The sequence below is a fragment of the Struthio camelus genome, chromosome 2 (genome assembly GCF_040807025.1).
Source record: "Struthio camelus isolate bStrCam1 chromosome 2, bStrCam1.hap1, whole genome shotgun sequence".
Lineage (NCBI taxonomy): Eukaryota > Metazoa > Chordata > Aves > Struthioniformes > Struthionidae > Struthio > Struthio camelus.
In genome coordinates, this window is record NC_090943.1 from 23730678 (window position 1) to 23755248 (window position 24571).

Genomic DNA, 24571 nt, shown 5'->3' on the forward strand with positions numbered 1-24571 from the left:
AAAGGTTTGTAATTAACAATTTTCTCAGCGCAGTATATAACCTCAGTCAAAGCTCTTATTAAATTCTGCAGATCTGAAAGCAGTAAATCCTGTAGTACCATGTCTCAAATCCCAGCAAATGCCCAAAGGCATTCTACATGCAAATTGCAGTGAACATTTTGTGATTAATTATATTCACCTGGCCATCATACGAGTATAAATCTGTATGTCCTGATGGGAAGCCTTTGGCCCAGTTTGTAAAGTAAACTCCCTTTCCATCTGTCCAAAGGAACCTCAGTTCATGATTTATATCATTTAATCCAATCCATGTATCAGTCATAAAATCCTTCATATGAAAAGTGAGGAAAGCTACCGTGAGAAAAAGAGAAGAAAAATAGTTTAAGTGAAGGACAACTGAGCCCAGGTGTCTGGCCTGCTGATACATCCAGACCTGGACTAGGCTGAATTACATATTCTCTAAAGGACAGAACACTTCATTGTTGACAATACAAGCAGAAACACTCAAGTTATTTACTTCACAACAACTAAAGGCAAGATAAAAAGGAGGTGAGGTTTGAGTTTAATGAACAGGCAACTAGATATGCAACTTCTCCTTTGTTCAAAAACTTCAGCTAAGCTTCTGACTTGGTACTGGGATGAAATCCAGAAGCATGAGAGGAAAGCAATCTCTCACAATATTTTTTGAATCCTGGTCCTACAAATGACTCACAAATATCCAGCTGTGTAGTTTATATAATTTTTTGATAATCCCACCAGACTGGTTACCCTACAATGGCATCAGGCAGAAAACACAACGGAGCACCAACCAGTTCTTCTACAGAATTACAAGAGCATTTCCTCTCTCTCTGGAATACCTGGGCAATTGCCTAAACTGTCTCAGCAGGGAGCAGAATGCAGAAGAGACACGCTTAAAATGACCCTCAACAGAACTACTCATCACAAGCAAATCAATTACCACAGTTTCACAGAGTCGAGGAAGGTGGTTTAGGCTAACATGTCTTAGCTCACATGTAGAGCAGGCTAGGTCAGCTGGCAATCAACAGCCCACTAAACCACAATATGTCAAGCGCCGTGATAAAATGAACATATCATGGCTTTTACCAACTGCAACAGTAATAGCCATGACCTTACCCTTCTTCTCTATAAACAACAGCCGTTTACTTCTGTCTATCACCTGCTCATCTTCCTTTGGTCTTTTAAAATGAATGCAACCTACCCTTCCAGGAAGAAAATCTGCAGATTTTTGTTTTTCAAATGTTAGCATTGCTATTCTTCCAGAAACTGTAACAGGAATTCAAGCCTTTCCTTACTGCATTCCCAATAATAGCAATAGTTGTGTGCTAACAGTTGCATACCCATTTCTCTCTTACCTGAAATTCAAGCCCTGTGCATGAACCACCTGAAATCTGCACTGTAGAAATTACATTGGGCAAGAATTTAACTATGTTTGAAAAGTGAAGGTTTGATCCTTCACCTCCTCACATGCAGAAAACATAGGTAGTACAAAGTTCATGTTAGCAGTCTGAATTTAAACTAGTTAACTATCAGAGTACAACACTGATTTGTTTCATTATGGTTGATTTTTTCTCTATGCTCTTCCGAGTTCACAAACAGTACATGCTCTGCAGCATCTGTTTCTCAGCAACATAGTATAAAACAGCATTTCTAAAAATGTTTATGTTTATTAACATAAAAATTTTCCTCAAATTTTAATTTGAATATTGTCCATATTTATTCAAACACAGGGCAATTTCTGTCTGCCCACCTACCCCAGTCAGGCATGCAGCTCTTCTGATCATTACAATAAGCTCTTCTAGTGAAGAAAATGGTACATCTACATGGTGAGTTGGGGATACAGCTGCGTGCCATAAAAATCTCTTTCCCAAGCTGCCCAGATGCAGCAAGTTCTGACCCCAAAGTTACTGCGCTTGATTGAGATAATATAAAAAGTCATGCAGCAAGCTAATGCCACCTAGTGAAACTACAACACTTAGTTGCGTGAAACTACATCACTCACTGGGTCCAGCTGGCATCATTTATAGGCAGAAAAAGCACTACTCTGGTTAACAAGACTATATACATGTACATACAATTTACATATACATACATGCACATATATATATATGTACACATAAATGTGTGTGTGTGTGTATGTACACACACATATAAGTCTAAGTGTACATTAGAGTGTGGTAGATTCAGGGGCAGATTTCATTAGAAATTTCTAAATATACGATTTTGGACCAAAATCAGATGTACAGTCATTATTCAATGATGTCCTTATTCACATAAATATAACAGCCATCCTGTTAAGAATAAATGTTGCTACAGAATCTAGTTGCTACAGAACCATACATAGTACCTTGCACTTGTTCATTAGGGATAGTAGCCAAGTTTCCTCCTAAATTCATGCAAGCTGTTCGCGCAGCATGCCAAGTGACACGTTCATCTTCTGTAGATCCAAATATTTTGTAACACTGAAAGAAGAACAAATTCTCCAAATATTATCTTTACTCCAATACCTCTTACAGATCAAAAGGCATTGCTCTACAGAAATCAGGACGGAGAAAGCACAGTAAAACAACACATTCATCTGAAAAAAACCACACCCAAAAGGATTTTTTGTGCTCGTGCATTTTCTATGTAAAATTAAAGCTCTCAAGAAAATGTTTTCCTCAGCAAGACGCATGCTAGCTTTGATGTGAAATCTCTAAAAAATAAGCAAAATCGGAATTTGTGTAGACAGCCAACTAATATTGGTAAGTTACACATTACTGATAGTAGTTTGCTGATTTTTTTATTTGACTCTACAACGCATACTACATTTTTTGAAGTCAAGGAAGACAAAATATATTCATTGCTGGAAGAACATTATGATTCAGTTAAAATACATCACAATCAATACACCAATACTTTGCAAATTCCATCTAATCCCTTAGGAAACGCTTATCAAAAGATTTGAAGAGATGACTAGAGAATGACTTCCACAAACTGCAGCTGGATAGGCTCATATGCCACTTCATTAGAAGTGTAAAAACAAACAAACACTTTTCCTGCAAAATAGTGGATGCGCAAACAAATAAAAGTGATAAAAGTGCGCAGATCTCAACCAGCCCTCTGGAAAGGAAAAATTATTCTAATAAGAAATAATAACGTAAATTAATTCCTTTGCTTTCTACCTAATACTTTACCAAGCATTCAACATGCTATGAATTTGTTACGGTACCTTATTCTGAAAGGAAAGCCAAGTTGGATGACATCCTCTTGGAGCTGAAAATGTTGTTGGAGGAACAGTTGAATTAATGGAACTGTTGTGCCTTTCACATATGTAGGGATTTGGATAACCACAGTTTATATCATTCCAAAATCCTGAATGCAAGACAAATGGGGAACTGTATGACACTATATCCAATGCTGGTTAGATAGAAATCAATTTCAGTTATCGTTACACAGTGATCAAATGAAGATCAAATCCTCAGTGTCTGCTAGTTTATGGATCGTTTAATGTCAGCAGCTACGATAATTATGCCACTTTATATGCAGTGTAATTACAGAATATTAAGAGTAATATACTATTTAAATCAGGTATTAGAAAACTCATTTTTATAGTAGCACATTAGACCTATTTTAATAAAAAATATATAGCAGTTGTATAGCGATCACAAGCAAAGGCCTCTACCAGACCTTCTCCATGCTACATTTAACATAAACACAAGAATACAAAAATACAAAATCTAACATCATGTTCCACTTCCATAAGTTTGTAAAAGAATAAAAAAAAAGGTGAAAAGAGGTGCCTCTCAGAAAAAAAGTTGTGACTCAAACACACAGATGATAAAATTCAGAAACAAACATTAAAAACTCACCTAAATTCTTATACATGACTACACAGTTTTCATCGTTATTTGCAAAGTTGGGTTCATGTGGTGCCCATGCCAAATAATTCACTGGAGTCCCATCCATCCAGCTGAAGGGAAACAATTCAACAAAATCCATCTTTAACAAACAAATAGAATTGCTTCCATCTCACAAAAAGTCATTTTGCAAGATGTTTAATATCCCCATTCACAGGTTAAGTTATACAAGGCTTTTGGACCAGTTCTAATTCAGAGGTATCCACAATACAGGAGTTAACTGAGAAAATACCTTTTTCCTCTTTTTTTTTTTTTTTTTAAACTTTGATATTAATGGAATGAACGCATTACTCCATAAAACTGAGACATACGCAATATTTCCTACTGTAGATACAAGGAAACTAGTAATTTACCTGATAGTGTGATTATTGCCAGGAAATAAAAATCTCTGGTAACTACCCTTCCAAGGATGGGAAAAATAAAGAATATAGCATCCAGGTAATCATGAATATTGGTGTGGAGTATCAGGTACTTAGCTCATTGCGCTACTTGCTCTCTTTGCAAAGGCACAAGATAGGTGTTGGAGTTATGTTTACTCTGGATTTATGCAACATGCTGACGCTCTTGCAGTTGATAGGACAATCTTCAAAATAACCTTTCAGGCCAACATGAAAGCCAGACACCATTTCAACATGAGAGAACCCAGATGCTCATCATTTCCCTCAAGTCACATATTCCTTGTGGCTATTACAGAGATAAGAGATTGGAGTCATAATACTGGCAAAATGCTTCATCCCCCATGCAGAGGGAAAATTGTGACGGCATGACAAACCACCTAGAAGGCAATTGCTCTGACAACATGCGTCTGACAATGTGCTCTGACAATGTGTGACATAACGTAAAATCTGAACATTGAAAAAGCTGTATATCTATGTAGATTAAACTATAGAGAACAAAAGCATAACCAAGCAATAAGCCATCAAACATTTATTAGGAGACATATTCCTACTGCACTGCAAGTGATAGAGGGGCCTAGGTTCACCCTATATGACTTCAGATAGATAGGCAAGGCACTTCACCTAAAAGCATAGTCAGGGTCTGTAGTCAGCAGGGTCCCTACAAATACAATGGAACAGGAGAGACATCTCTTCTTTGGAAGGTGATTTGGCCCACCTAATATCTTTACCATCCTCTGAAAGGGCATGTTTTTCACCATGGACTTAAAGAACCAGGAATTACTAGGCATCTATCCAGGCACTTCAGGACCCCAAAAGAAGAGACATGAAGCCATGCCTAAATAAACATCACATGCAAAAATCAATTTATGCTCCTGCATGCTGACATTCAGAAAAGCTCACAGAAAACCTGCTTATCTTCACTGAGCATCTTAAGTTATAAAATGGTAGCAGTTGTCTTTGCTCTACAAAAAGAAAATAAGAGTTTTGTTGCTAACTTGCAGTGCATTTTTCTCTTTAAATACAGTCTGTTCCCAACAGATCTTAAGGAGGGAAAAGAAGAATGTTTTTATCTACCAGACATCTTACATATTTTGAGTTGGGGCATCTATTTGTATTTTAAATATAAATCAGAGAATAAAAGAAATTATACCTTTTTTTTTTTTTTTTTAATAAAAGTTCAAATACATTATCTCCACTGTATTGTTTCTGTCAGCTTTGGGTGAAAACTATTAATGAAACATGCAGTATCCCTCTTGGAACATCTAGACATGGAGCTAAATTAACACAGCATTAAACCACTTGAAAAGATAACCGTGTTTAAATCAAGATTCAAACCTGGCTATGTCCTGTGAAACTCCAGGTCCTTTCAAGATAACTTATTCTGTGCTACAGGCTACAAAATCTTGAAACTGTAAAGAACTTTCCAAATCTAAGAGAGCTGATGTGAACTTCTGAAAAGTTAAAAATACAAAGCTAATGATTTAATATTGCCAAAGAGTAAGTCCAGTTTTAAGGTTTATCGATCTACTCTAGCTTCCAGTGGTTTCAATGAGGAATGCCATTTACTTTAAAAGGAGTTGGTCTTCTATGATTGAAGAATTTCGTCCAACATCAACAGAGAATACTTTTTTTTAACTCCTTATATTAGCTATACTTTGTTGGAATATGAACAAGGAAGACAACAGCTGAGGGCAAAATTGAAAGCTTTTTTCCTGCTATAATAAAATACAGAATAACAGTATTATTAGCGGGGTGAGAATGCCTAGCAATAGATGGGATTCAAAAAAAATGGATTAAATGTTAGGATAAAGTGTAGTATCTTTACTAAGGAACACATTTTTACAACCTTACCTTCATAATCAAAAATATCAAGCATGAAATTTTAGTCTCAGGGAAGTTGGAGGAAAAGTATTTTCATCTGCTTTGAGATGCCACAATTTCACTCAAGTACTTCATTGTGTTTGCTCTGCTCAGTGGATTTGTTCTTGATTTTAAAGCACCACGTGAGCTTGATGGCTCTAGGTGACCTACCTTGTCCGTTGATCAATACTCAGTCGTAAACCGATGAAATACGAATCCTCCTTCCCATTTTTCAAGATCTAGAATGTAAAAATTAAAATTGTACACATTTCCTCTGTTTATCACAGAAATGTATTCTGAAAATAATGAATAACCTACTGCTGAGTCACCTAAGATGTGAAATGTTATATTCTCTAGCTATAAAGCTAAATTTTAAAGAAGTCACTGCAATCAGCACCTCTTGCACAGTTTCTGCAGCTGACATCACCAGTGAAATGTCTTGCAAGGGCAAAGCCCTCCTACAATTTGGGTGCCAATTAATGCAAGACTTTCACGTTATCTCACTGCCACTCTTCAGTCAGCTCAGGGAAAGTCATATCTGACCTTTAAACACACTCTTGATTTAAAAGAAACCGACCTTCAAGAGAGTATGAACAGGGAACTAGCTCCAGTCACCTAGGAAACAATCCTTTAAAAGCTCTTTCTCATGGCATAATCCATGCCTTAAGTTCTTCTTGCCCCATATTATATGCCATAGGGAGAAGGAGGCACAGCTGTGAACTTGGAAACTATCAGATCAAAAAAAGGCTGCTAGGTAGATCACATCTCAGACCACACTGACAAGATCAAAAGCCAATGTCTGAGTGTTGCACATAAACCAATCCACATGGATTTGATCCACATCTTAGGATACCTTGAGTTTATCTGTTGACACCGTGGCACTTTAACTTGCAGTTAACTCAGCCTACTTTACAGAATCAGAGTACGTCATTTTGCTAAAGTGAAGCCAGAGATAATTAAAATTATGCACTAGGTTTATGTTAACTGCATTAGCAGTTGCATACAGATGTAATGCTGTGTGACTGTTGGGTTGAGTAAGTTAGAAGCAGATAATTTTTTTTTTTTTAATTCTTGTTACTATATGTTTTAATGCTTGTTACTATGCAAAATACAGAACCAAAACTGTCCCTGTCCCAGCTATGAAAAGATCCAAAAAAAGACTTTATTTGACCTTCATATCAACCTGTCTTACTGCTACTGCCATTTCACTAACTTCACTGTCATAAAACTGGTAGGGAGAACACGAGGGTGAAAACGACTTGTGCCCATGCTCACTTATTCAGATGATTTATTCCATTAAAGATTTTTCTTACATATCGCCAGAGGAATTTTCTTTCACTTTCACTCTCAATGACGGCAAGGTCTCCAAAGTTCTTCTTGCAGAACTCCCGACCTTCTTCCATAGGAACACTTTCTGTGCTGAAATAATAATGTTTGTCCTCATGTATAATCCATCCATCCTCACTAGTCTTATACTCTGCAAGATAAAGGGTAAGCTAAATATATTGTTCCTGAAGTATAAAATATTCTCATTAGTAGAATTTAAAAGAGCATTTAAGTGCACAAACACAAATACCAATAGTAAATACACTTACTGGGCGCAGGAGATTCTGTTGGTTCAGGTTTTACACTTGCCCCTGTAAGAAAAAATATTTATTATGATCCAACAATAAATTTCTGCAACACTCTTCAATTTTAAATATGTATTCTTGTTCCCTTAGGTCTAAAAACAAGCTATTCCTAATGCACAAGGGATTATTAAATACCTTGAAATTTGACTGAATTGAGTAATTACATTTGGTATTCGCTGGATGCAGCAAATTTTACGTCCCAAAGCATTAACTCTATTAAGCTAGTCCCTGTGTCTCCCTCCTCCTCCTTTCCCCAGGTCATTTATACATGAATTCTGGCTTAAATCAGAAAGCGCAGGAATGCAGCCTGGGTTATCTTCCATGCTGCCCTAGCTCCTACGGAGTGAGGTTCTTTCCATCTTTCTCTGGTTTTGAGAAGAACTACTATCCTGGATCTTAAAAATTTCCAGGGAGATTTTTATCTAGGGAACAGATATGCTCCTGAGAAATTAACTCATTCTTTCTGACAAAAAGACATCATGCTAAAGAATTCCCCTGTTTGTTTTAGCTACAGCATCATGGAGATCCTTTGTCACTAGTATCTCAGGAAAATATGCCCTAAAGATCTCCCTGGAGATCTTTATAGGGTTACCAGTTTGTTTTGTGCTAAAAAATAATCTCACAGGTATTGCCAGAGAAAAAATTTTCTGAGTGCCTGAAAAATCCTTTTATCAATATAAAGCAGATGCAGTAGTTTGTTGTCAATAGGCTGATGCAGCATCTTCATTTTGTTTCCCACTAACCCAGTAAGTGGCTATGGTACAATACTTAACAGAGCACTTTCCAAAATATTCAAAATTAGTTAGATATGCTGCTTGTGGAACTCAATTTCAAATTAGAAATTCTGGCTTGTCGTCTTCAGAAAATAAAAAGAAAATATTGCAAGAAACCAACAAATGAATACAAAACCCAGTCAAAGCAACGTAACATATCCCAAAATTAGGCTTCATCTTGCAATTATAGGTTCAACCAGCTGACCAAACAGTAGTATGCAAGCCAAGTAAAGGAGGGAGGAAAGAAAAGTTCTGACACTTAAAGAGCCCAATGTGTGAACTGTTTTTTGCAAACTCTTTGCTAAAAGTTTGACACTTGACTCAGAAAAATTTCTTCCAAAATAGAATTTGCTGGAAAAGGCACAAATTTCTCTAAATGAAAAGGCAGAACTGAATGTGAATATTCAAACTACCATTTCCTGTTTTTCAAGAATCACGTTTCCTCTTCTGAAATCATAGAGAAAGATCCGTGAGAAGTCCCAGCAGGGCACCTTTGGCTCTGTATCTTTGAATATATCAAAAGCAGGTAAATCCTTACACCATTTTGACATTTTGCTTTCCAAAGGGTACCATTCTGATGAACAGCTTTTGAAAATGTTTGTGCTCATAGCTAAGAAAAAAAAAAAAATCAAATGCAATTCCGTTCTTATTCGATACAGTTGGAAGCAATACTACCTTTTTTTATCTGACAAATCCATCCATACAGATAATCACAATGTCTGTCATTCCATAACATGCTGGAGTCGCCACTAATCTCTGCACAAAGTTCAATTCCTTGATAATTATTGGGCTCTCCAAAGCCCCAGTTTTCATACCTCACCTATGACAGAAAAAGTTTTGTGATGATTCCATTATATAGAAAAATAATAATGGAGAGAGGGAGCAGACAGCATCAAACCACAGACCCACAGTCTACCTCTATCATCAGTTTAAAAACTGAGATGAGAGGAAACCAGAACCTCCCTCTGCACATGCTGATATTTCAAATTTGTTTTCAGATTGCAATAGACCACAATTTATACCACAGTTATTTCCAATCACAATTGGCAGAATATTAACATTTCTTACAGAACCTAAATTCTGTAAAATTCATCTGATGACAATAACGATGTATGCTATATGTTCATGCTCAATTAAATAAACACTCTATATTAGCAAAATATTAGGATATTATTGAGACACAATAAAAAGTTGGCATTTCTCCTCATAAAAATATCACTGCAATCTTAATTTTTCTGTACGAATTGCAAATTCAGTTTAAATCCATTTTTCATATGGTAAACTGTTCCGTCAAATAAATTTTGACTGACTTTACAGGAAAATATATCCACATCTCCAACTCCACTTTTGTTTCTACATTTTTACATCTTAGTCTGAAGTACAGTCAAGTCACACTGGCATAAAACAATTGCCTTCATATCCATGGAACGCAGGCTATTTCATATTAAGATCTAATTAGCAAAGAAGATAAATACCAGAGACAGACTATTTTCCTCTAAGAAATTTGTATTTTATAAGAACAGCCAAGCAAAAAAATGACACGGAAAGATCTTTTTCCTCTTACTCAGCATGAATTTAATTTTCTTGTTGATTTAATGCACACTTCATAATTAAAAATCAGTATGTTTTAGCCAAAAATTAAGCCATGAGATTGTTATTCATAAGCTTTGCTAAAGAAAGCCTGACACAACAGAGTGTTATCATTAAGCATAAAAAAAAACAAACATATATACCACACACACTTAAGAAATACAAGGAATGCAAATAACAGCAGCGAAAATTAAACCACTCACTGGAGATCCATCACTCCAAACAAAGCCATCATCAGGATTCAAGTAATATAAACCCATCCAGAAATGCTGATGGTAGTACCCATTGTTCCTAAACAAAAATAATAAATATTCCATTTATAGGCAGTTAAAGCATAAAAACAAAGCTAAGGACATTAAAATATTTTTATAACCTGTCAATTCACAACAGTGGATAAAATTCTGTAAAGATAATCCTTAAGGTTATTAGAAAGAACTGCAAATACTGAGGACATTTTGCAAGCTAATGAAAACATAATTATTTCTAGCTGTCAACAGTATTCATTAACTAAGATGGATTGAAATATTGACCAACATTTTTTAGAGAAAAACGTCCAGATCCAATCCTACTCCTGGAAATCCAATCAGGTGGCTCAGTACTTTTGTTCAACGGTCCAGTAGTTATTGTTTCTCCATTTGTCAACTCTCCATTTTCTCTTTAAAGGCATTTACAGTTTCCAAACTCTTTATTAAAGTTATTTGCTGCAGTTGAATTGCATTCAAAAAAAATCATATCTTAAACTAGTTCTTGTCTGAGAGCAGACAGGCTTTACTAATTCATCAGAATTTAGTGATATGTTAATATGCGGTAATTCAGCATCTGAGACTTCCTTATGATAGGCATGTATCTGGGATTCTAGTTTGGCTGAAGCATTTTGCACAGCTTCCATGTTTCAGTCTGACTTCCTAGTTAGACAGATATGAAATTGTTCTTTGCCTCCGCTCTACTCAGTTCATGTTGCACTTGTTGCCTTTTTAAGAGCACTTGATCACATTCAGAAATTTTTCACTTACTTTTTACAGTTCAGGGACCTACTAACCTTATTCACATTCCCTGCACAGAACAATTGAATCTGGAGGTACTTCTGCTCTCTGACTAGTTCATAAAAGTGAGGAATAAACAATACATTGACTAGATTTACATCAAGACTGTTACCCTATTTGTATATTTGTTAAGCCAAATGACATCTGTGGCAGTTTTATAATAGCCTCAAAACCACGGTAAAACTTTTTACATAAGATCATAAATATAGCCTCAACAAGTTATTGCGTCAATCTCTCTCTAGCATCAGCTTCTTGCATAATTGCCACTAGTCATATTTCTGCTATCTCCTCACCTCTGCTTTCTTGCTATGTGTTTGATACAGATGCTGATAATGAATCCAGACCAGCTTGGGTAAAAGTAAAGAGACACAACTGAAATCAAACATTTCAGAAAGATCAAAACGCTAATTAAAGTGAATGGATGACCATGCTATAGATACTCACGCAATAGAACGCCATATCACATACTGTTCTTCTTTACCATTAATGGAGGCCAGATCTCCTCCTATAGCTCGACAAAACTCTTGAGATTCAAGCCATGTTTTCTTTTGCTCTCCTCTTGAAAAAGGCTAATAAGAATATGCTTTACAATCAGATATAACAGACCATAAAGATCACAAGATCAAGAAACACCAGCTATCCAAAAGCCATCCATTTAAATTTCGCTTATTCTATGGAGATTACAGAAACTTTGTACACAGACTTTGTAAGTGTTCACCTGTGTGAAACAGGTTTCATATGAGTGTATTTGAGCCAAGTTAGCAGAGTGTGCAAGTGTGCACACTCTGCAAGTGTGTCTGCACTCTTGTACTGCAAAACACATAGGAGAATGGCACTTTTAATCTTAAAAGAGCAAGGAAGGGAAATTAAGATCTGAAGATGAGAGTTTACGGAAATAAAAATGATGTCAGAAACAGGAGCATTTGAATAAGGGGGGACAAGACCTCTACATAATCCATAAAGAAGCTTATGAAACAGTAAGACACATTAGTATACAAATTTCTGTTGCATTTATGTGCATCAAACAAGCAGAGAGAACAGTTCTTAATTCAGAACTAAGCAGCATACTTACTTTGAAACAGAAACTAATACGACTGTTTGAGTCCCAGCCTTCTGGACACCTCGGAATAGGAGTTGTTGTAGGAATAGGCGGAGGAGTCACTCCCTCTGCCCATACTTTGCATATAAATTTTGCCTTTTCTTCACATTTTATTACATCCCATAATCCACCTGCAATTCCAGTTCTCATGGCCACACAGCCCGGCTTTCTTCCTGTTTGTAAACAGGAATGCACAAAAGCAACATTTCAGGGGTCACTGAGAACTTAGGTAACTCCATATTCTAACTTGATGGAAATTAAATCTTTGTCTGTACAGAGTCAAAAATGTTTCTAGCATATGAAAAAACAGTCCAAAAAAACAGTGGTTCATCCATATCGGAGACACTGAACTACACCTCATATCAAATCACCTCTAGTGGCTGACTCCAGCAACATCATGACCTGTGATCCAACAAACTCTCTAGAACTGAAGCTGTGGTTAGTGTTATTTTCTCAAATTTGTCTAAATTGACTAAGACTTTTTGCTGATGAGCTTGCTATATAGGGGCCTCGTGTTGGCTTCACGGTCTATATAACTTTACCATCCCACCTGATGCTTTCTAATCAGCATCTAAAGCATGCAAGTTAAAGACGATCAGAAGATCTCCTGAAAGGCAAATGCAACCTGCCAGAATACTGAAACTGGGAGCATCCCCCTTCTGATGTGATTGTGTCAGAGATGGAAAGGCTTCCTACCCTGATGGATATGTTTTATTGAAACACAAAACATTAGAAAAGTTTTGATCAAGAAAACTTAGTAAGTAAGGAAATTACAATTCTTCCAGGAAAGATATTGACTAAAGAGGACTAACAAAAACTCCCTTGCCCTCTTGCACTTTCCTACAATCCCATTTTTCAGTCCAATAACTCTTAGGGGCTTCTCGGTGTGAATGAACACCCAGTGCCCTCTGGATCCCTCAGGCTGTCTTCTCCCTTTGCCTTCAAGACTTGGTATGGATATTCTATTCCAAAGATACTCCTGTTACTTCTGATCTACAGTTGTGTTGAAAGTTCCCCTGCTTGCCACCTCTCTTACTTTCTCACGTCTACCTTGCACTATGGACAGTCAGAGATGAACCTGTTCTGTTCCTCTCTGTCTTCCTTCCATGAAAGTGTAACTCCTGTGCAGCAACCAACCTTCCTCCTTTCTACTCCTGCAGTTTGAAAAAATTGACATTTGAAGTTTCTTCTGGGATCTTCTGAGAAAAATGGCTTGCACCTAGCAGAAAGAATCAAAACCACTGCAAAGCCCTTAAGTATTAAAACAAACCAAATAAATCTGACATTTAACAAAATTTATAGGCCTTAGGTAGACTGCTAGTAAGATTTTATATTTTCACTTTGCAAAATAATAATAATTGGAGTGAACATTTAGGACGCCCAAGATCATAACTTCAGCAATCGTTCATTCTGTTTTGGCCCTAGGGAGTGACTGTTGAGTCATCTGCAGGTGCTCACCTACCATACAGAGATACAGCTTTTCTATGTTACATTCTCCATAAATTGCTACCCACATCACATTCACCTCAGATCTGACCCTAATCACTCAGCAGCTATGTCAGCACTCCCTACTGGAGGCAGCCCTGGGATCTTCTTTAAGACTGGAGATGTTTCATGTATGCTTCATGCATACGCTTCAAAACATTCAGTGAGCAAACGTACTATAAGACATGGCTGCACAGGCAGGACTTGCAAGCAGGGCACAGTATGCCTGCAGAGATCGCTCTTCTAAAGCGGTACAGACACAGTCAGACTTCCCCAGAACAGAAGCAAAACAAACTTTTTTTCAGTTCAAAGTTTTTTCCAAGCTCATGTTAAAAACTCTCTTCAGCACCAAGCAGGAAGTTAGCAACAGCCCTTACAGCATGCTTGAGAGAGCAGCCAGGGACATTTGAGAACAATTAGTCATTATACCACCAAGCAGGAGCTACAGAATGAGTTAAAAACATGTAAGTAACGAGCAATGCGTTTTGGACAGTGCACTCAGTATACAGTGTAGAGTCATAGCTACCAGGCATTTCGGAATTCCAGTGTGTAAACAAGACAGATTCGCCATTAGTCCACTTGAAAGTTCCCTTTTCTTCTACATCTGAAAGTCCAATCCAAAAGAACTTTTCTGTTCTCAGCCCGACCAGGCTAGTCAGATAGGCTTGCTCATATCTGTTCAGAAGAACACAAGAGTTAAATAATACTGGAAAACTAAAAAAAAAAAAAGTTGTACATGGTTTGTTACTTTCCCAGAATTACCTTTGTACCTTCTTGAAAGAGTAGCTTAGATGGATTTAATTGAACAAAGCCAACAACAAAACATTATCCAACAGTTATTTAGCAAACTTGAATTCAAGATTATTATGTCTTCTCTTCTGCTGTCCAATAAAGGAGGTGACATAATGGTGGACCAACATGAAGGTGGAAAAGGAAAGGGCAAAGAAAAAACCTGACATGACTTTAGTAGGATACCACCACATTTGCTGAGAGTTTCTAGTACCTTGTGTTCTTATGACTTCTTGTTATAGCCAAATACAAAACTGAATTCATGGCTGAATTCTGATGGATTTTCAGGTACAAGGCACTTGTCTTCGCTTGATTTATTTCTTATATAAAACTTTGAAAAAAGTAGCTCAATTCTAAGAGCAGATAGGTGAAACTGACACCCTTTTGCTCATCAGAGCTACTTTTTGGGTGGAATTCAGAGCGATATCTCTTTATTAAATAATCAAAATTGGATTCTCCATCCTTCATTCAAGCCAGCCCAGTCAAGAAACAGAAAATGGAAATCTATTTTCTTCTTCAATGTAACAGTCTAGATCAATATTGACTTCACAGTCATCACCTATTTTTGCTACAAACTGACTTCCTGGATTTGAATATATACACAAAAACTCTGAGCAGTTCAGCACCTACAGATAGCAGTCCTCTCATACCTACCTTCTTATTGATTTTGCTCTGGAACAGAACCTTTATTTTGATATTTAGATGATGTTAGACCCTCATGTGGTCCCCTCAGGCAAGCAGACTTTTACATACCTGTCTTCAATAGTTGCTAAAAAAGCCTGATGCCTTTCACAGGTTTGATTTGCTTGAGAAAATGACACAAATGTATTTCCAATGAAGTAACAATAAAAACCATGTCTTTTCCAGCCCTGTCAAAATAAACATTAAGCAATCACTTACGCTGCAGCTTTTCTAAACTTCTTTAAAAAAAAAAAAAAGCAAAAAAAAAAACCTAAACTGATTTATAATTCTATCAGCTAACTGTAAGACAGAGACTCAATTAAACTGAAAGAGCCAGAAGGGAAAATAATTTAACTAGGTAACAAATAAAACATAACTGTATTTTGTATAACACTGAGATGATGACTGATTTTTCTACAGGGACCTCCACTTCAAACCCAATACCAGGCTTTGAATCTGTCTTTTCTCTATCTAATTATCTAACAGTAAGTTAGACTAAGCAAGTCCAACTATTTCATCTCCTGGATGGGAAAGCAAAGCAAAATATGGTCAGGGAAATTTGGACGTGGTTCTACAGAAAAGTACTGTAGGACTTGAAAAACTCTTAGAAGTGCAGAAGATATAAATACTATACATTCATTTACATGTTACTCTATGTACATTAAAGCTGTACAGTAATGAAAGAATACAGACTCTTAACAGTTTTAATACGGTCACTTTAGGTCCTTGGATTGCAGTGCTTATGACAGCCTTACGTCTTTACTGTGGTTCGAAGTCAGAGATGACCAAGAGATACTGCAGACATACGGCTGGTTACACAGAGTGCCAGATCTTGCCCCTTTATAAGTTCCACAGAGAGAAGAATGAGCTTGTTCAAACGGCCTACAAGAGGTAGTGACAACTACCTCTTCTACTATATACAGAGAGGGGGAAGGCAGTCAGGCTGAATTGCTTATTTGCCTCCTGAACCGAGATAACATTTGTGACAATAAAAATGGACTATTCCTATTGTAGACACTCAGAATGAATCTCCTGGCAAATAATAAAGCACTTTACTTGAGCTCTCTGAGAATCATCTCTATACACCAGAAAAATTGATAAACATACAGACTTTTTCATCTATGGGCTTAACATTATAAATAAAGTGGCATATATTACAAATATACAGGGGGGAACAAGACTTCTTCAAAACTTTGTTTTATGAAATGCTTTCTGGTATATAACGAATTTTTAATCAGCGCTTTCCACTTACAAAGGCTGATGTGGCTTTGCTGTGCACCTTCAGTGCTCAGTATAGGACTACACCTGGCACATAGGCACTGCCCAATAATGAGAGCGCTCTTGAGAAGCAAGTTTCAGCACAGCTTTTCAGGAATGGATTGCCAACTCAGACAAGTTGGTTAATTATTAACTAACATTAAGACTCTCTTCTAATGTTTTGTCAATCAAATGTCATTAACTCAGGAATATGCTTACAGAGGAAGTGTTTGCTGTAAGTAGCCACAATTCACATACATTTCCTTCTGAGGGTCTTAATTTCTCCCCCATGAGAGACGACTTTTTCTACCAGCATACACTTAGTCCTCTAGGCAAAGATAAAAGTGATCCTTGTAGTGTGGTTAGGGGTGTGGTTAGTGGGTAGGGGTGCTACCTTCTCCATCAATTCAATATTTGCAAGTCTCCCAGGTGCTCTTTTACAAATATGGGGAAAAAGTATCTACGCAAGCTTTCCCTGCAGCTGTATAAAGCAGACTTTGAAGGAAAGGCAGTGACTTAATGAAAGAAAAAAAACCTCAGTAAGATTCCCTATGACCTAAAAAATTGCAGGAGCTTTTCTAGAACGATTGAGCATTACGTTACTAGAAGGTGAGCATGACAAAATAAGCAATAGATATTTGGCAGTTCAGAAGGAGAATGATCAGTTCATCTCGCTTGGGCACTTGTAACAAATTCTTCGAAATAGGGAGAACTGCCAAAGGCCACAGCACAGCCTGCAGAACATTATGAAGACAAGGCGCCTCACTGCCATGACTAACACTGAAGAAAACGGTAGAGAGAGCAGAATAGCAATTGCTGACACAGGCAAATTCCTCAAGGCTTGATTGCAAAGCAAGGAAATTTGGCCTACTGTAAGGACTATAGTTTTGAGTTTCGGATTAGGTTCTGGAAAAAGAAAAGGAGCATCAAGAGCCAAATGACAGTCAGAATTTAGAACTATTCACATGTATCACATCTGTCATGGAAATGAGAAGGCCAGCTGTTCTGATAATGACAACACAGACCCATTTCTCCCTGTTCTTCCAGAGTCATCTAGGTGACATTTTCTTCTCTTAAGCATTCTTAGCAGCCTATTCAGTTCACACAACTTATTCTTAACTTACTCTCTGGCAGCCCATGTCAATAGTTTCCTCTTCTGTAGGAGCTTCTGACATGGGTTTCCTTTTACAGACGTAGCCAATTTTCTTTTCACAAGAATGGTCTGCCCAAAATCCATCCTGAACATAAGAACAGCACATCAGTCAAGTGGGACTTAGTTTTCCAAAAACGTGCTCTACATTTTAAAGCATTTAATGATTTTCTTCTGTTTTTAAAAGAAGCAAAACCTACATCTAACTTCATTACTTTCAACTTCATTCCAACCTCATTTTTTGTATTGTGGCCAATGCACCACTGATTTACACCTTCTCTGATTATTTACTCTGATGAAAAGTGAACCTGAGGAGGTGATCGCAACATTCCACCACCTTTACACAGGCTAATGATTTAATAACCGTGCAAGGTAAAATGGAGGAGTCATCTGTCTCCACAGAAACCCCGTTGGAACAGGAAACACAGCAGAAGAGTACATCACAACAAAAATAAGTTCAAAGAAAACCACATCTCAGATCACTAAATTCAATGAAAAACAGATGGACAAAAATCATAACGTAATGAACAGGCACATTATAAATACAAGTGCTTTTTAACGGCACGGTTACATGCCTTACTGTTACAATTCATTTCCAACTTCCTGTCAGGGCCCTAGGAGCACTAATAGGCTTTAATAGTCTTGAGCAGCCTTACTTGGGCCTCTTCCCACATCCCCCCTGCCCATGGGCTCAGAGGCTGAATTTAAGCTCAGGCCTGGGCTCCACCTCATGGAACTATCTGGCTCCAGCTCCATCACAGCCATTTCCGTACCTGGCTATGGACCTCATGGATCTGGACCCTGACTTGTGGACTATCTATCTTCCACAAAGTGACTACTTTGTCACTCAGCCCTGCTTCGTCACTGTAAGCCTCCTCGGCAATCATTGGACTGTGTCTGACCCTGGTTATCTTCACCGGGCCTGATCCTGACTCAGCTACTTGGCTTGACCTCAGACCTGACTCATCACAATAGACTTGCTTGAGGATCCAAACCCTGGGCTGTTCCCCGACTCCTTTGGGCCTGCTCTGTTCTCTTGCTGGGGGTGGTGGGACAGTCCCTGGCTGGCGACACCCCTGTCCTGCCAGCCGTGTTATCGTGCTTGGCTCACGGCCTTAGAGGAGGAAGACCTTCACTGCCCCCTCTCACTTCCTTTTTCATTATCCTGAAAGATTAATTATCTGCTGTAAAGATGAGCAGCAGAGAGACAAGCCACATAAAGCAATGGTTACAGAAAACTTACCATAAAAATTCACACTCTCTGGGAACCAAAGAACCATGTAGCTGGAAGACCTCAAAACATCCTCTATCTCAATCCCTCAAAGCGAGGAAGTAATTTATTTAGAATATCCCTGCTGTCTTCCAACTAACCCGTTAACCACACAAATAAATCACCCTAAGTAGGCTGTTCTGCTTTTTTGCTATATAAACAATTATAAGAATTGATACCATGCTCTGTAACAAGCTGTATATACTGGAAAACTTACGCTCTCTTTCAAACTTCTCTTTTCCAAATAAAAAAAAAACCTTTATTTCTTCAGCCAAGACCTACATCATGTTTTCCGTATTGCTTTTGAACACTGATACAAGTGAAAGGGTGACAGCCCTACTGAAGTAGCAAAACAGAACAGCAAGCTGCTATTTTTATTTATAGCCTCAGCCATAAATATATCTATCTCTGCTGGAATTAAAAAGGCATCTGGTGCTCACATAAAAGTCTCACTTAATCACTTAATACATATTCACTATCAGAAGATTTCAAAATCCTTCTGTACTGACAGACACTGTGTTAGCTAAAGGAGGAGGAGGCTTGGTCTAGCAGAGGCTACAGTCCTCTGCTTCCTTCCCAAAGTCAAGGTCTAGTAACCCGAACTGGGTATTTTCAGCTGGTTCTAGGCACAGTACTAAGCATGCCAGCCTGACATCGTAAATTCTGCCTCTGAGGAATGGCCATAGGTTATCCGGCTGCACTGAATGCTGCTGCCTTCAGTATGACACATACAACATGACCAGCGAGTCCAAGTCTGCACGCTTTGTGAACAAGGCAATTTTGTGAACAATTTTAATACCCAACCAAATGTTAGATCCCTTTTGTAATCTTATGTCAACTATCAAAAGATCTGACTATGCACACATAAGCAATCACGTACCACTGCGTACATCTGTAGCTTATTCTTAATGCCTTATATCACGTTTCAGCGGTGCCATCTGGGCATATACTTCAAGACTTACAATACAAAGAGATGGTGAGGACATAAACAGATTGACTTCCATTTCTCCTTCCATCTCCTCATCCACTAGCTTTCAATGTGTGGCCAAATGGAGATGGGGGTAGGAGGAGGCATTAGGCAAACCAACGGTGGTTCTCTCAGGGCTTAGCACTGCAGAGTGGCATGGGACCACAGGCTATGCTGTTATTGCCCTTGCACCAGAGGATGCTACTAGGGCAAGCTGCAAACTCTCCCTGCCCTGCCTTTCTCCTGAAATCTTACAGAATTAACCAAATTCGTCTTTCCTCTAACCTTGCAGCAGAAATTGAGGTAGCTGCTCTTTCCTAGGTAAATGCAACAGGCGCTGGAATTTAAACTATTAGAAGAAGGGACTCTCTTGGGTTTGCAGCAAACTGGAATTTAGTTAGTGGATCCCCACTTCTCTCCACAAATAAGGATTTTTAGCTTGAACCCAAGTTCCCTAAAATTCTCTAGCACTTCCTTTGGCCAGCAAATGCCATCCAGATCCTCCCTCAGGCAAAAACTGCTCCATACCATTTTTTCTTGAAACTCTTCAGGGGAAAGGGGTCAAGTCTTTCTGATAAGAATCAGACATCCATTAACCTGATGATTTTGCCAGTGCATGTAAGCTGCCCTAAACGTTCCAAAATACTGTAAAAAGATAAATGAAACAAAAATTCACAAAGGAAGGATTTCAGGAAGGAACTATAAATGTCACAAAGTGATCTTAGCGCCCCTTTCAAATAACTATCCACATCAGCAAACGCTTGTCAGCCTCTAACTTCCTCTAACACTCCCTGCACCAATACCTCCATGCATAATACCATAAAATCCCAAATTTCACACCAACAGATAAGGGTTACTAAAGGGCACGGTATGGTAGATGAACTAAAATCTCAGCTAAGTGTTCCTTGTAACTTACTACCCACATGAACCAAGGCCAAGTGACCCTACAAACCTGCCCTTCCTGAATTTCAGGAACTTCTCTAGGCCTTACTAGTAAAAAGGTCAAGTGCTCTTACGTTGGCAATTGAAGCAAGTGCCATTTCCAACCTCAGGTAAGCTGACTGACTCCAACATTCAAGCATTCGGCTTCCAGCCACTGCCTGAGCCTGTAATTCTGTAAGTTGGACAAAGCATCTACTACACCGGCATAGCCATTGCCCAAGAAGCACAGAAAATAAAGCACGAACATCCTTACGCTCTTAAGAATCTGTTTGTTCAATTACTATGCACATCACAGCCCGGTTGCCACGGAAGAAATACACACTTACATACTTCTCAAAGTATGACCACTACTACAATAGAGAAAAATTCTGAAAAGATTACAGTCTTACCCATGCTTCTGACCAGCGCAAAATTCTTCACTAAAACACACACTGAAATCTAATCTTCTGGACACCTCTGATTGCACATGAAGTTCCTTTTCTGTGCTGAATTCTTAATACAGCAATGACATTGCAGATCTCTATTTTGCCCAGGCCAGAAAACAGACCCCACACACATAGTTCTCTTCAATGTAGGGACAGTTGTAGTCCACATGGCTTTCTCCTTTCATGGATATTACTAAGGTTTTGCTCTCCCAAGGAGGCTGTTCTTCTTCTCTTCCTCATTCCTTCCTAGAACTGATGCTGTGGTCTCTTTTTCACCTTCATCTAGCGATGTATCTGCTACCTCCCCTAGACTTCCTCCTAGACTTGCTACAGAGCTGGCTCAACCCTTTCCCACTGGACTCAACCTCATTTTCTGCAGTTGAGTGTGTGTGTTCCAGAATGATGCAGAGATGTGTGAACTAGCTCCCTGCACATCAAACAGTACTGCTGTTGATGATGGCACCTAAGCAAAGTAAGTTAGGAAAATCAACCTACTGGGAAAAAAAATTCCCAATTTCTCTATTTTACAGAAGTTTTCTGTTTTGAAGTCCATCAGTTATTCTGCTACCCTCCTACCTTCACATTCACTTTCCTTCACATTTTCTTCCATCTTGAGACTCTCAAACAGCTTCTCACTGTTAGGTAAGAAATACAACAGCCTTTACAAAATTTTTGGATCTTTGCCATTAAATACGTTTACGCCATTAAATGCTGTACATTCCATGAAGTACAGAGAGGAATTGAGGGAAAAAAAAAAAAAAAGACAGCATCTTTTTCAATGCTGTCAACGGCAAACATAAAAATATAGGCCAAAATACAAAAACAAATTATAGTTATGTCTTTGTTTCCCTAGAGATATGAAAGTCTGATTTTTTCTTATGTATTTAAAAAAAAATATTCTAATGTTTGATATTTTCAGACATACTGGAACTAGAGGCAAGAATCACCTATGAGGCATGCTTTGTACAGTCTTCAGGCCAACTGGGGAAAAAAAAAAAAATCAGTTCTCCTCTTTGATTTGTGTGCTCACCAGAAGTACCACCCTTAAGTCTTAATTTTGCAAAGTAAGAAAAAATTTTGCAAAGTAAGAAAATGCCTTTGTTATCAGAAAATACCTTTTTTGGCTCCTGATAAAATAGTTAAACCCTGAAGGAGATGGTAAGTTCAGTGGTTTTAAATATCACAAAGAGGAAAAATATCATTTTGCAGCAGCGTACACTACGACTAACTTTTATTCCAAGACGATTATCTCAGCTCCTGTAGTAGGCCTAGATTATCTGTCATTGGCACATTCCACAGGGCAGCCTTTCGAAGCAGCCTTGTAATTGTAGGCATATAATCACTCAGTAAAGGCTTCCACTAATGCTATTAGTAACTCTTTTCCTCACAGCTGTTAATGTGCAGTGCAGACAGAAGCATAAAATCTATTCCACCTAGACTCCAGACCCAAGATTTACAGATTTGTCTAGGAAAAGAAAGCTAGCACTTCTCTTTTCATCTGAACATACATTTCTCTCTAATATCATTAAAAATTGCCAGTACAACTTCTTAAGTTAGCTGTATATCCCATATTCAGTCAATTAATTAGAAAAAAATCCAAATTCATCCAATATGTCTTTGCAGCTTCCTGAAGAAAAGCACACGTTTGTGTGCTTCACAGTAGAATTAAAAGTTTCTTCCAAAGCCCACATGCACAAACTGAAATCTAGAAATATGGATCCTGGGGAAAGCAGCCTTCAAGGAAAGCCACCACTGCTTACTTCTCAGGGAAACAACAAAAATAACTTTCTGGCAACCCTGAACAGGGAACCTTCCTCAAAAAAGTAATCCTATAAACCTCTACTCTAGGCTGCTTTAAACAGTAATATCCCCTACTCTTTCACTCTTGAATAGAAAAAAAAAAGGCCCAAATAATAAATGAATTGATGTGACAATTAAGCCAACGGCTACATGACTTCACCTTTCCCCTCATGATGACGCAGTCCTCTTGCCTATTGTTTGCATGAGTGGGTTCTCCACGAAGCCACTTGGTGTACGTCACAGGCGTGCCGTCGCTCCATTCAAAATACATCTGAACTTTGAGGTCATTCAACCCAATCCACAGCTCGTCGTCTGGCTCTAAAACATATGATTAACATTGTTGATAAACAGGCCTTCTATATGATATGAACCTTTATCTCCATGGAACAGAAAAGAACTTAAGCTCAGGAAGGTTAAAAGGCAGCCAAAGGAAATTAAGCCTCCCTACTTCATAAAGAACGCACACTGTTCCTCATATGCCACTCTAGTCATCAAGAAATGCCACCCACTCTGCTGGTAAGACAATAATAAGGGGTCTAACTTCCTTCAGAAAGTATGACTAGCCCTCACAGCTCATCTGCACCGTCCTTACCTTCTCTTGTCCAGTACCAATGGCTCAGACGCACAGAACACCAGGCTCCATTTTCAAATACAAACCTTTACCTCTTCTTCCAGGCTGCCCTTCACATTCAGAAGTTTCCCACATAACACCTCAGTACCCTCCTTTAAATTCTCTTCTGCTACCAAAACTCAAACCTGTTCTGATTACATTGCCCATCACACTGATTAATGTCCCATTCCCTTCTTAGCTCCTGTCATCCATATTGCTCTCTAATTTCTCTTTCCTTTAATTATTTGGTAAGATCTTTCTGTTCTGTGTTTATCTGGCACCTAGGACAGCAGAGACTTTACCACTGCAAAAGTTCCTATATACCACAGTAATACAAACAATACATAGCAATCCTAACACAATGATTACATCTAAGTCATGTAAATAAGCTATCCAAATCAGAAATGGTCAAGAATTAGTGGAGTCACTTCCTACATCGCATTTTCTCCTCTCAAGAAGGAATGCTGTCACAAAGTTCTGCAACCTTTTCTAAAGCTGGGTGGCTAAATAGCAGGATTTTTTTTTCATAGCCACCTTCTAAATAAGCTGTTTCCCACTCTCCTAGACATGCACTAGGCCATGTTTGTGCCATACCACAGGCTGCACTTCTGTGTAAAAACAAAACTTTCCACAATGCACTTTATTCTTCTTCATGTTCCTCTCCAAAGTTCTCCTTTGTGGGTGATGCCAACAAAAACTGACCAAGTTTGGCTACTATGTCAATACTCATCTCATTGTACCTCCTCTTTGTTTGTTTTATCGTGAGACTGTGAATTGTTTGGCTCAAAGACTGACTTTTGTTCTGTTTATACAGCACTGAGTGCAGCAGCAGATTTCTGAGGCAGACAAGATTTTCTAGGCATTGCACATGGTGTTCTCATCTCCAT

General features: G+C 38.2%; 1 protein-coding gene across 6 annotated transcripts in view; it reads right to left on the reverse strand.

Annotated features, from left to right (window-relative positions):
* The window catches only part of LOC104143282 (macrophage mannose receptor 1), a 60194-nt gene that overhangs the window by 13911 nt on the left and 21712 nt on the right, over positions 1-24571 (reverse strand). For all 6 annotated transcript variants that reach the window (XM_068934641.1, XM_068934637.1, XM_068934640.1 and 3 more), the window contains 15 exons: positions 23235-23392; positions 17645-17758; positions 15336-15451; positions 14320-14468; positions 12282-12481; positions 11654-11778; positions 10370-10457; positions 9252-9396; positions 7768-7809; positions 7486-7649; positions 6344-6411; positions 3867-3967; positions 3227-3369; positions 2363-2477; positions 179-348 (listed from right to left, as the gene is read on the reverse strand). In XM_068934641.1, coding sequence (XP_068790742.1) covers positions 179-348; positions 2363-2477; positions 3227-3369; positions 3867-3967; positions 6344-6411; positions 7486-7649; positions 7768-7809; positions 9252-9396; positions 10370-10457; positions 11654-11778; positions 12282-12481; positions 14320-14468; positions 15336-15451; positions 17645-17758; positions 23235-23392 — 1898 coding nt within the window. The remainder of the gene's footprint in view (positions 1-178; positions 349-2362; positions 2478-3226; positions 3370-3866; positions 3968-6343; positions 6412-7485; positions 7650-7767; positions 7810-9251; positions 9397-10369; positions 10458-11653; positions 11779-12281; positions 12482-14319; positions 14469-15335; positions 15452-17644; positions 17759-23234; positions 23393-24571) is intronic.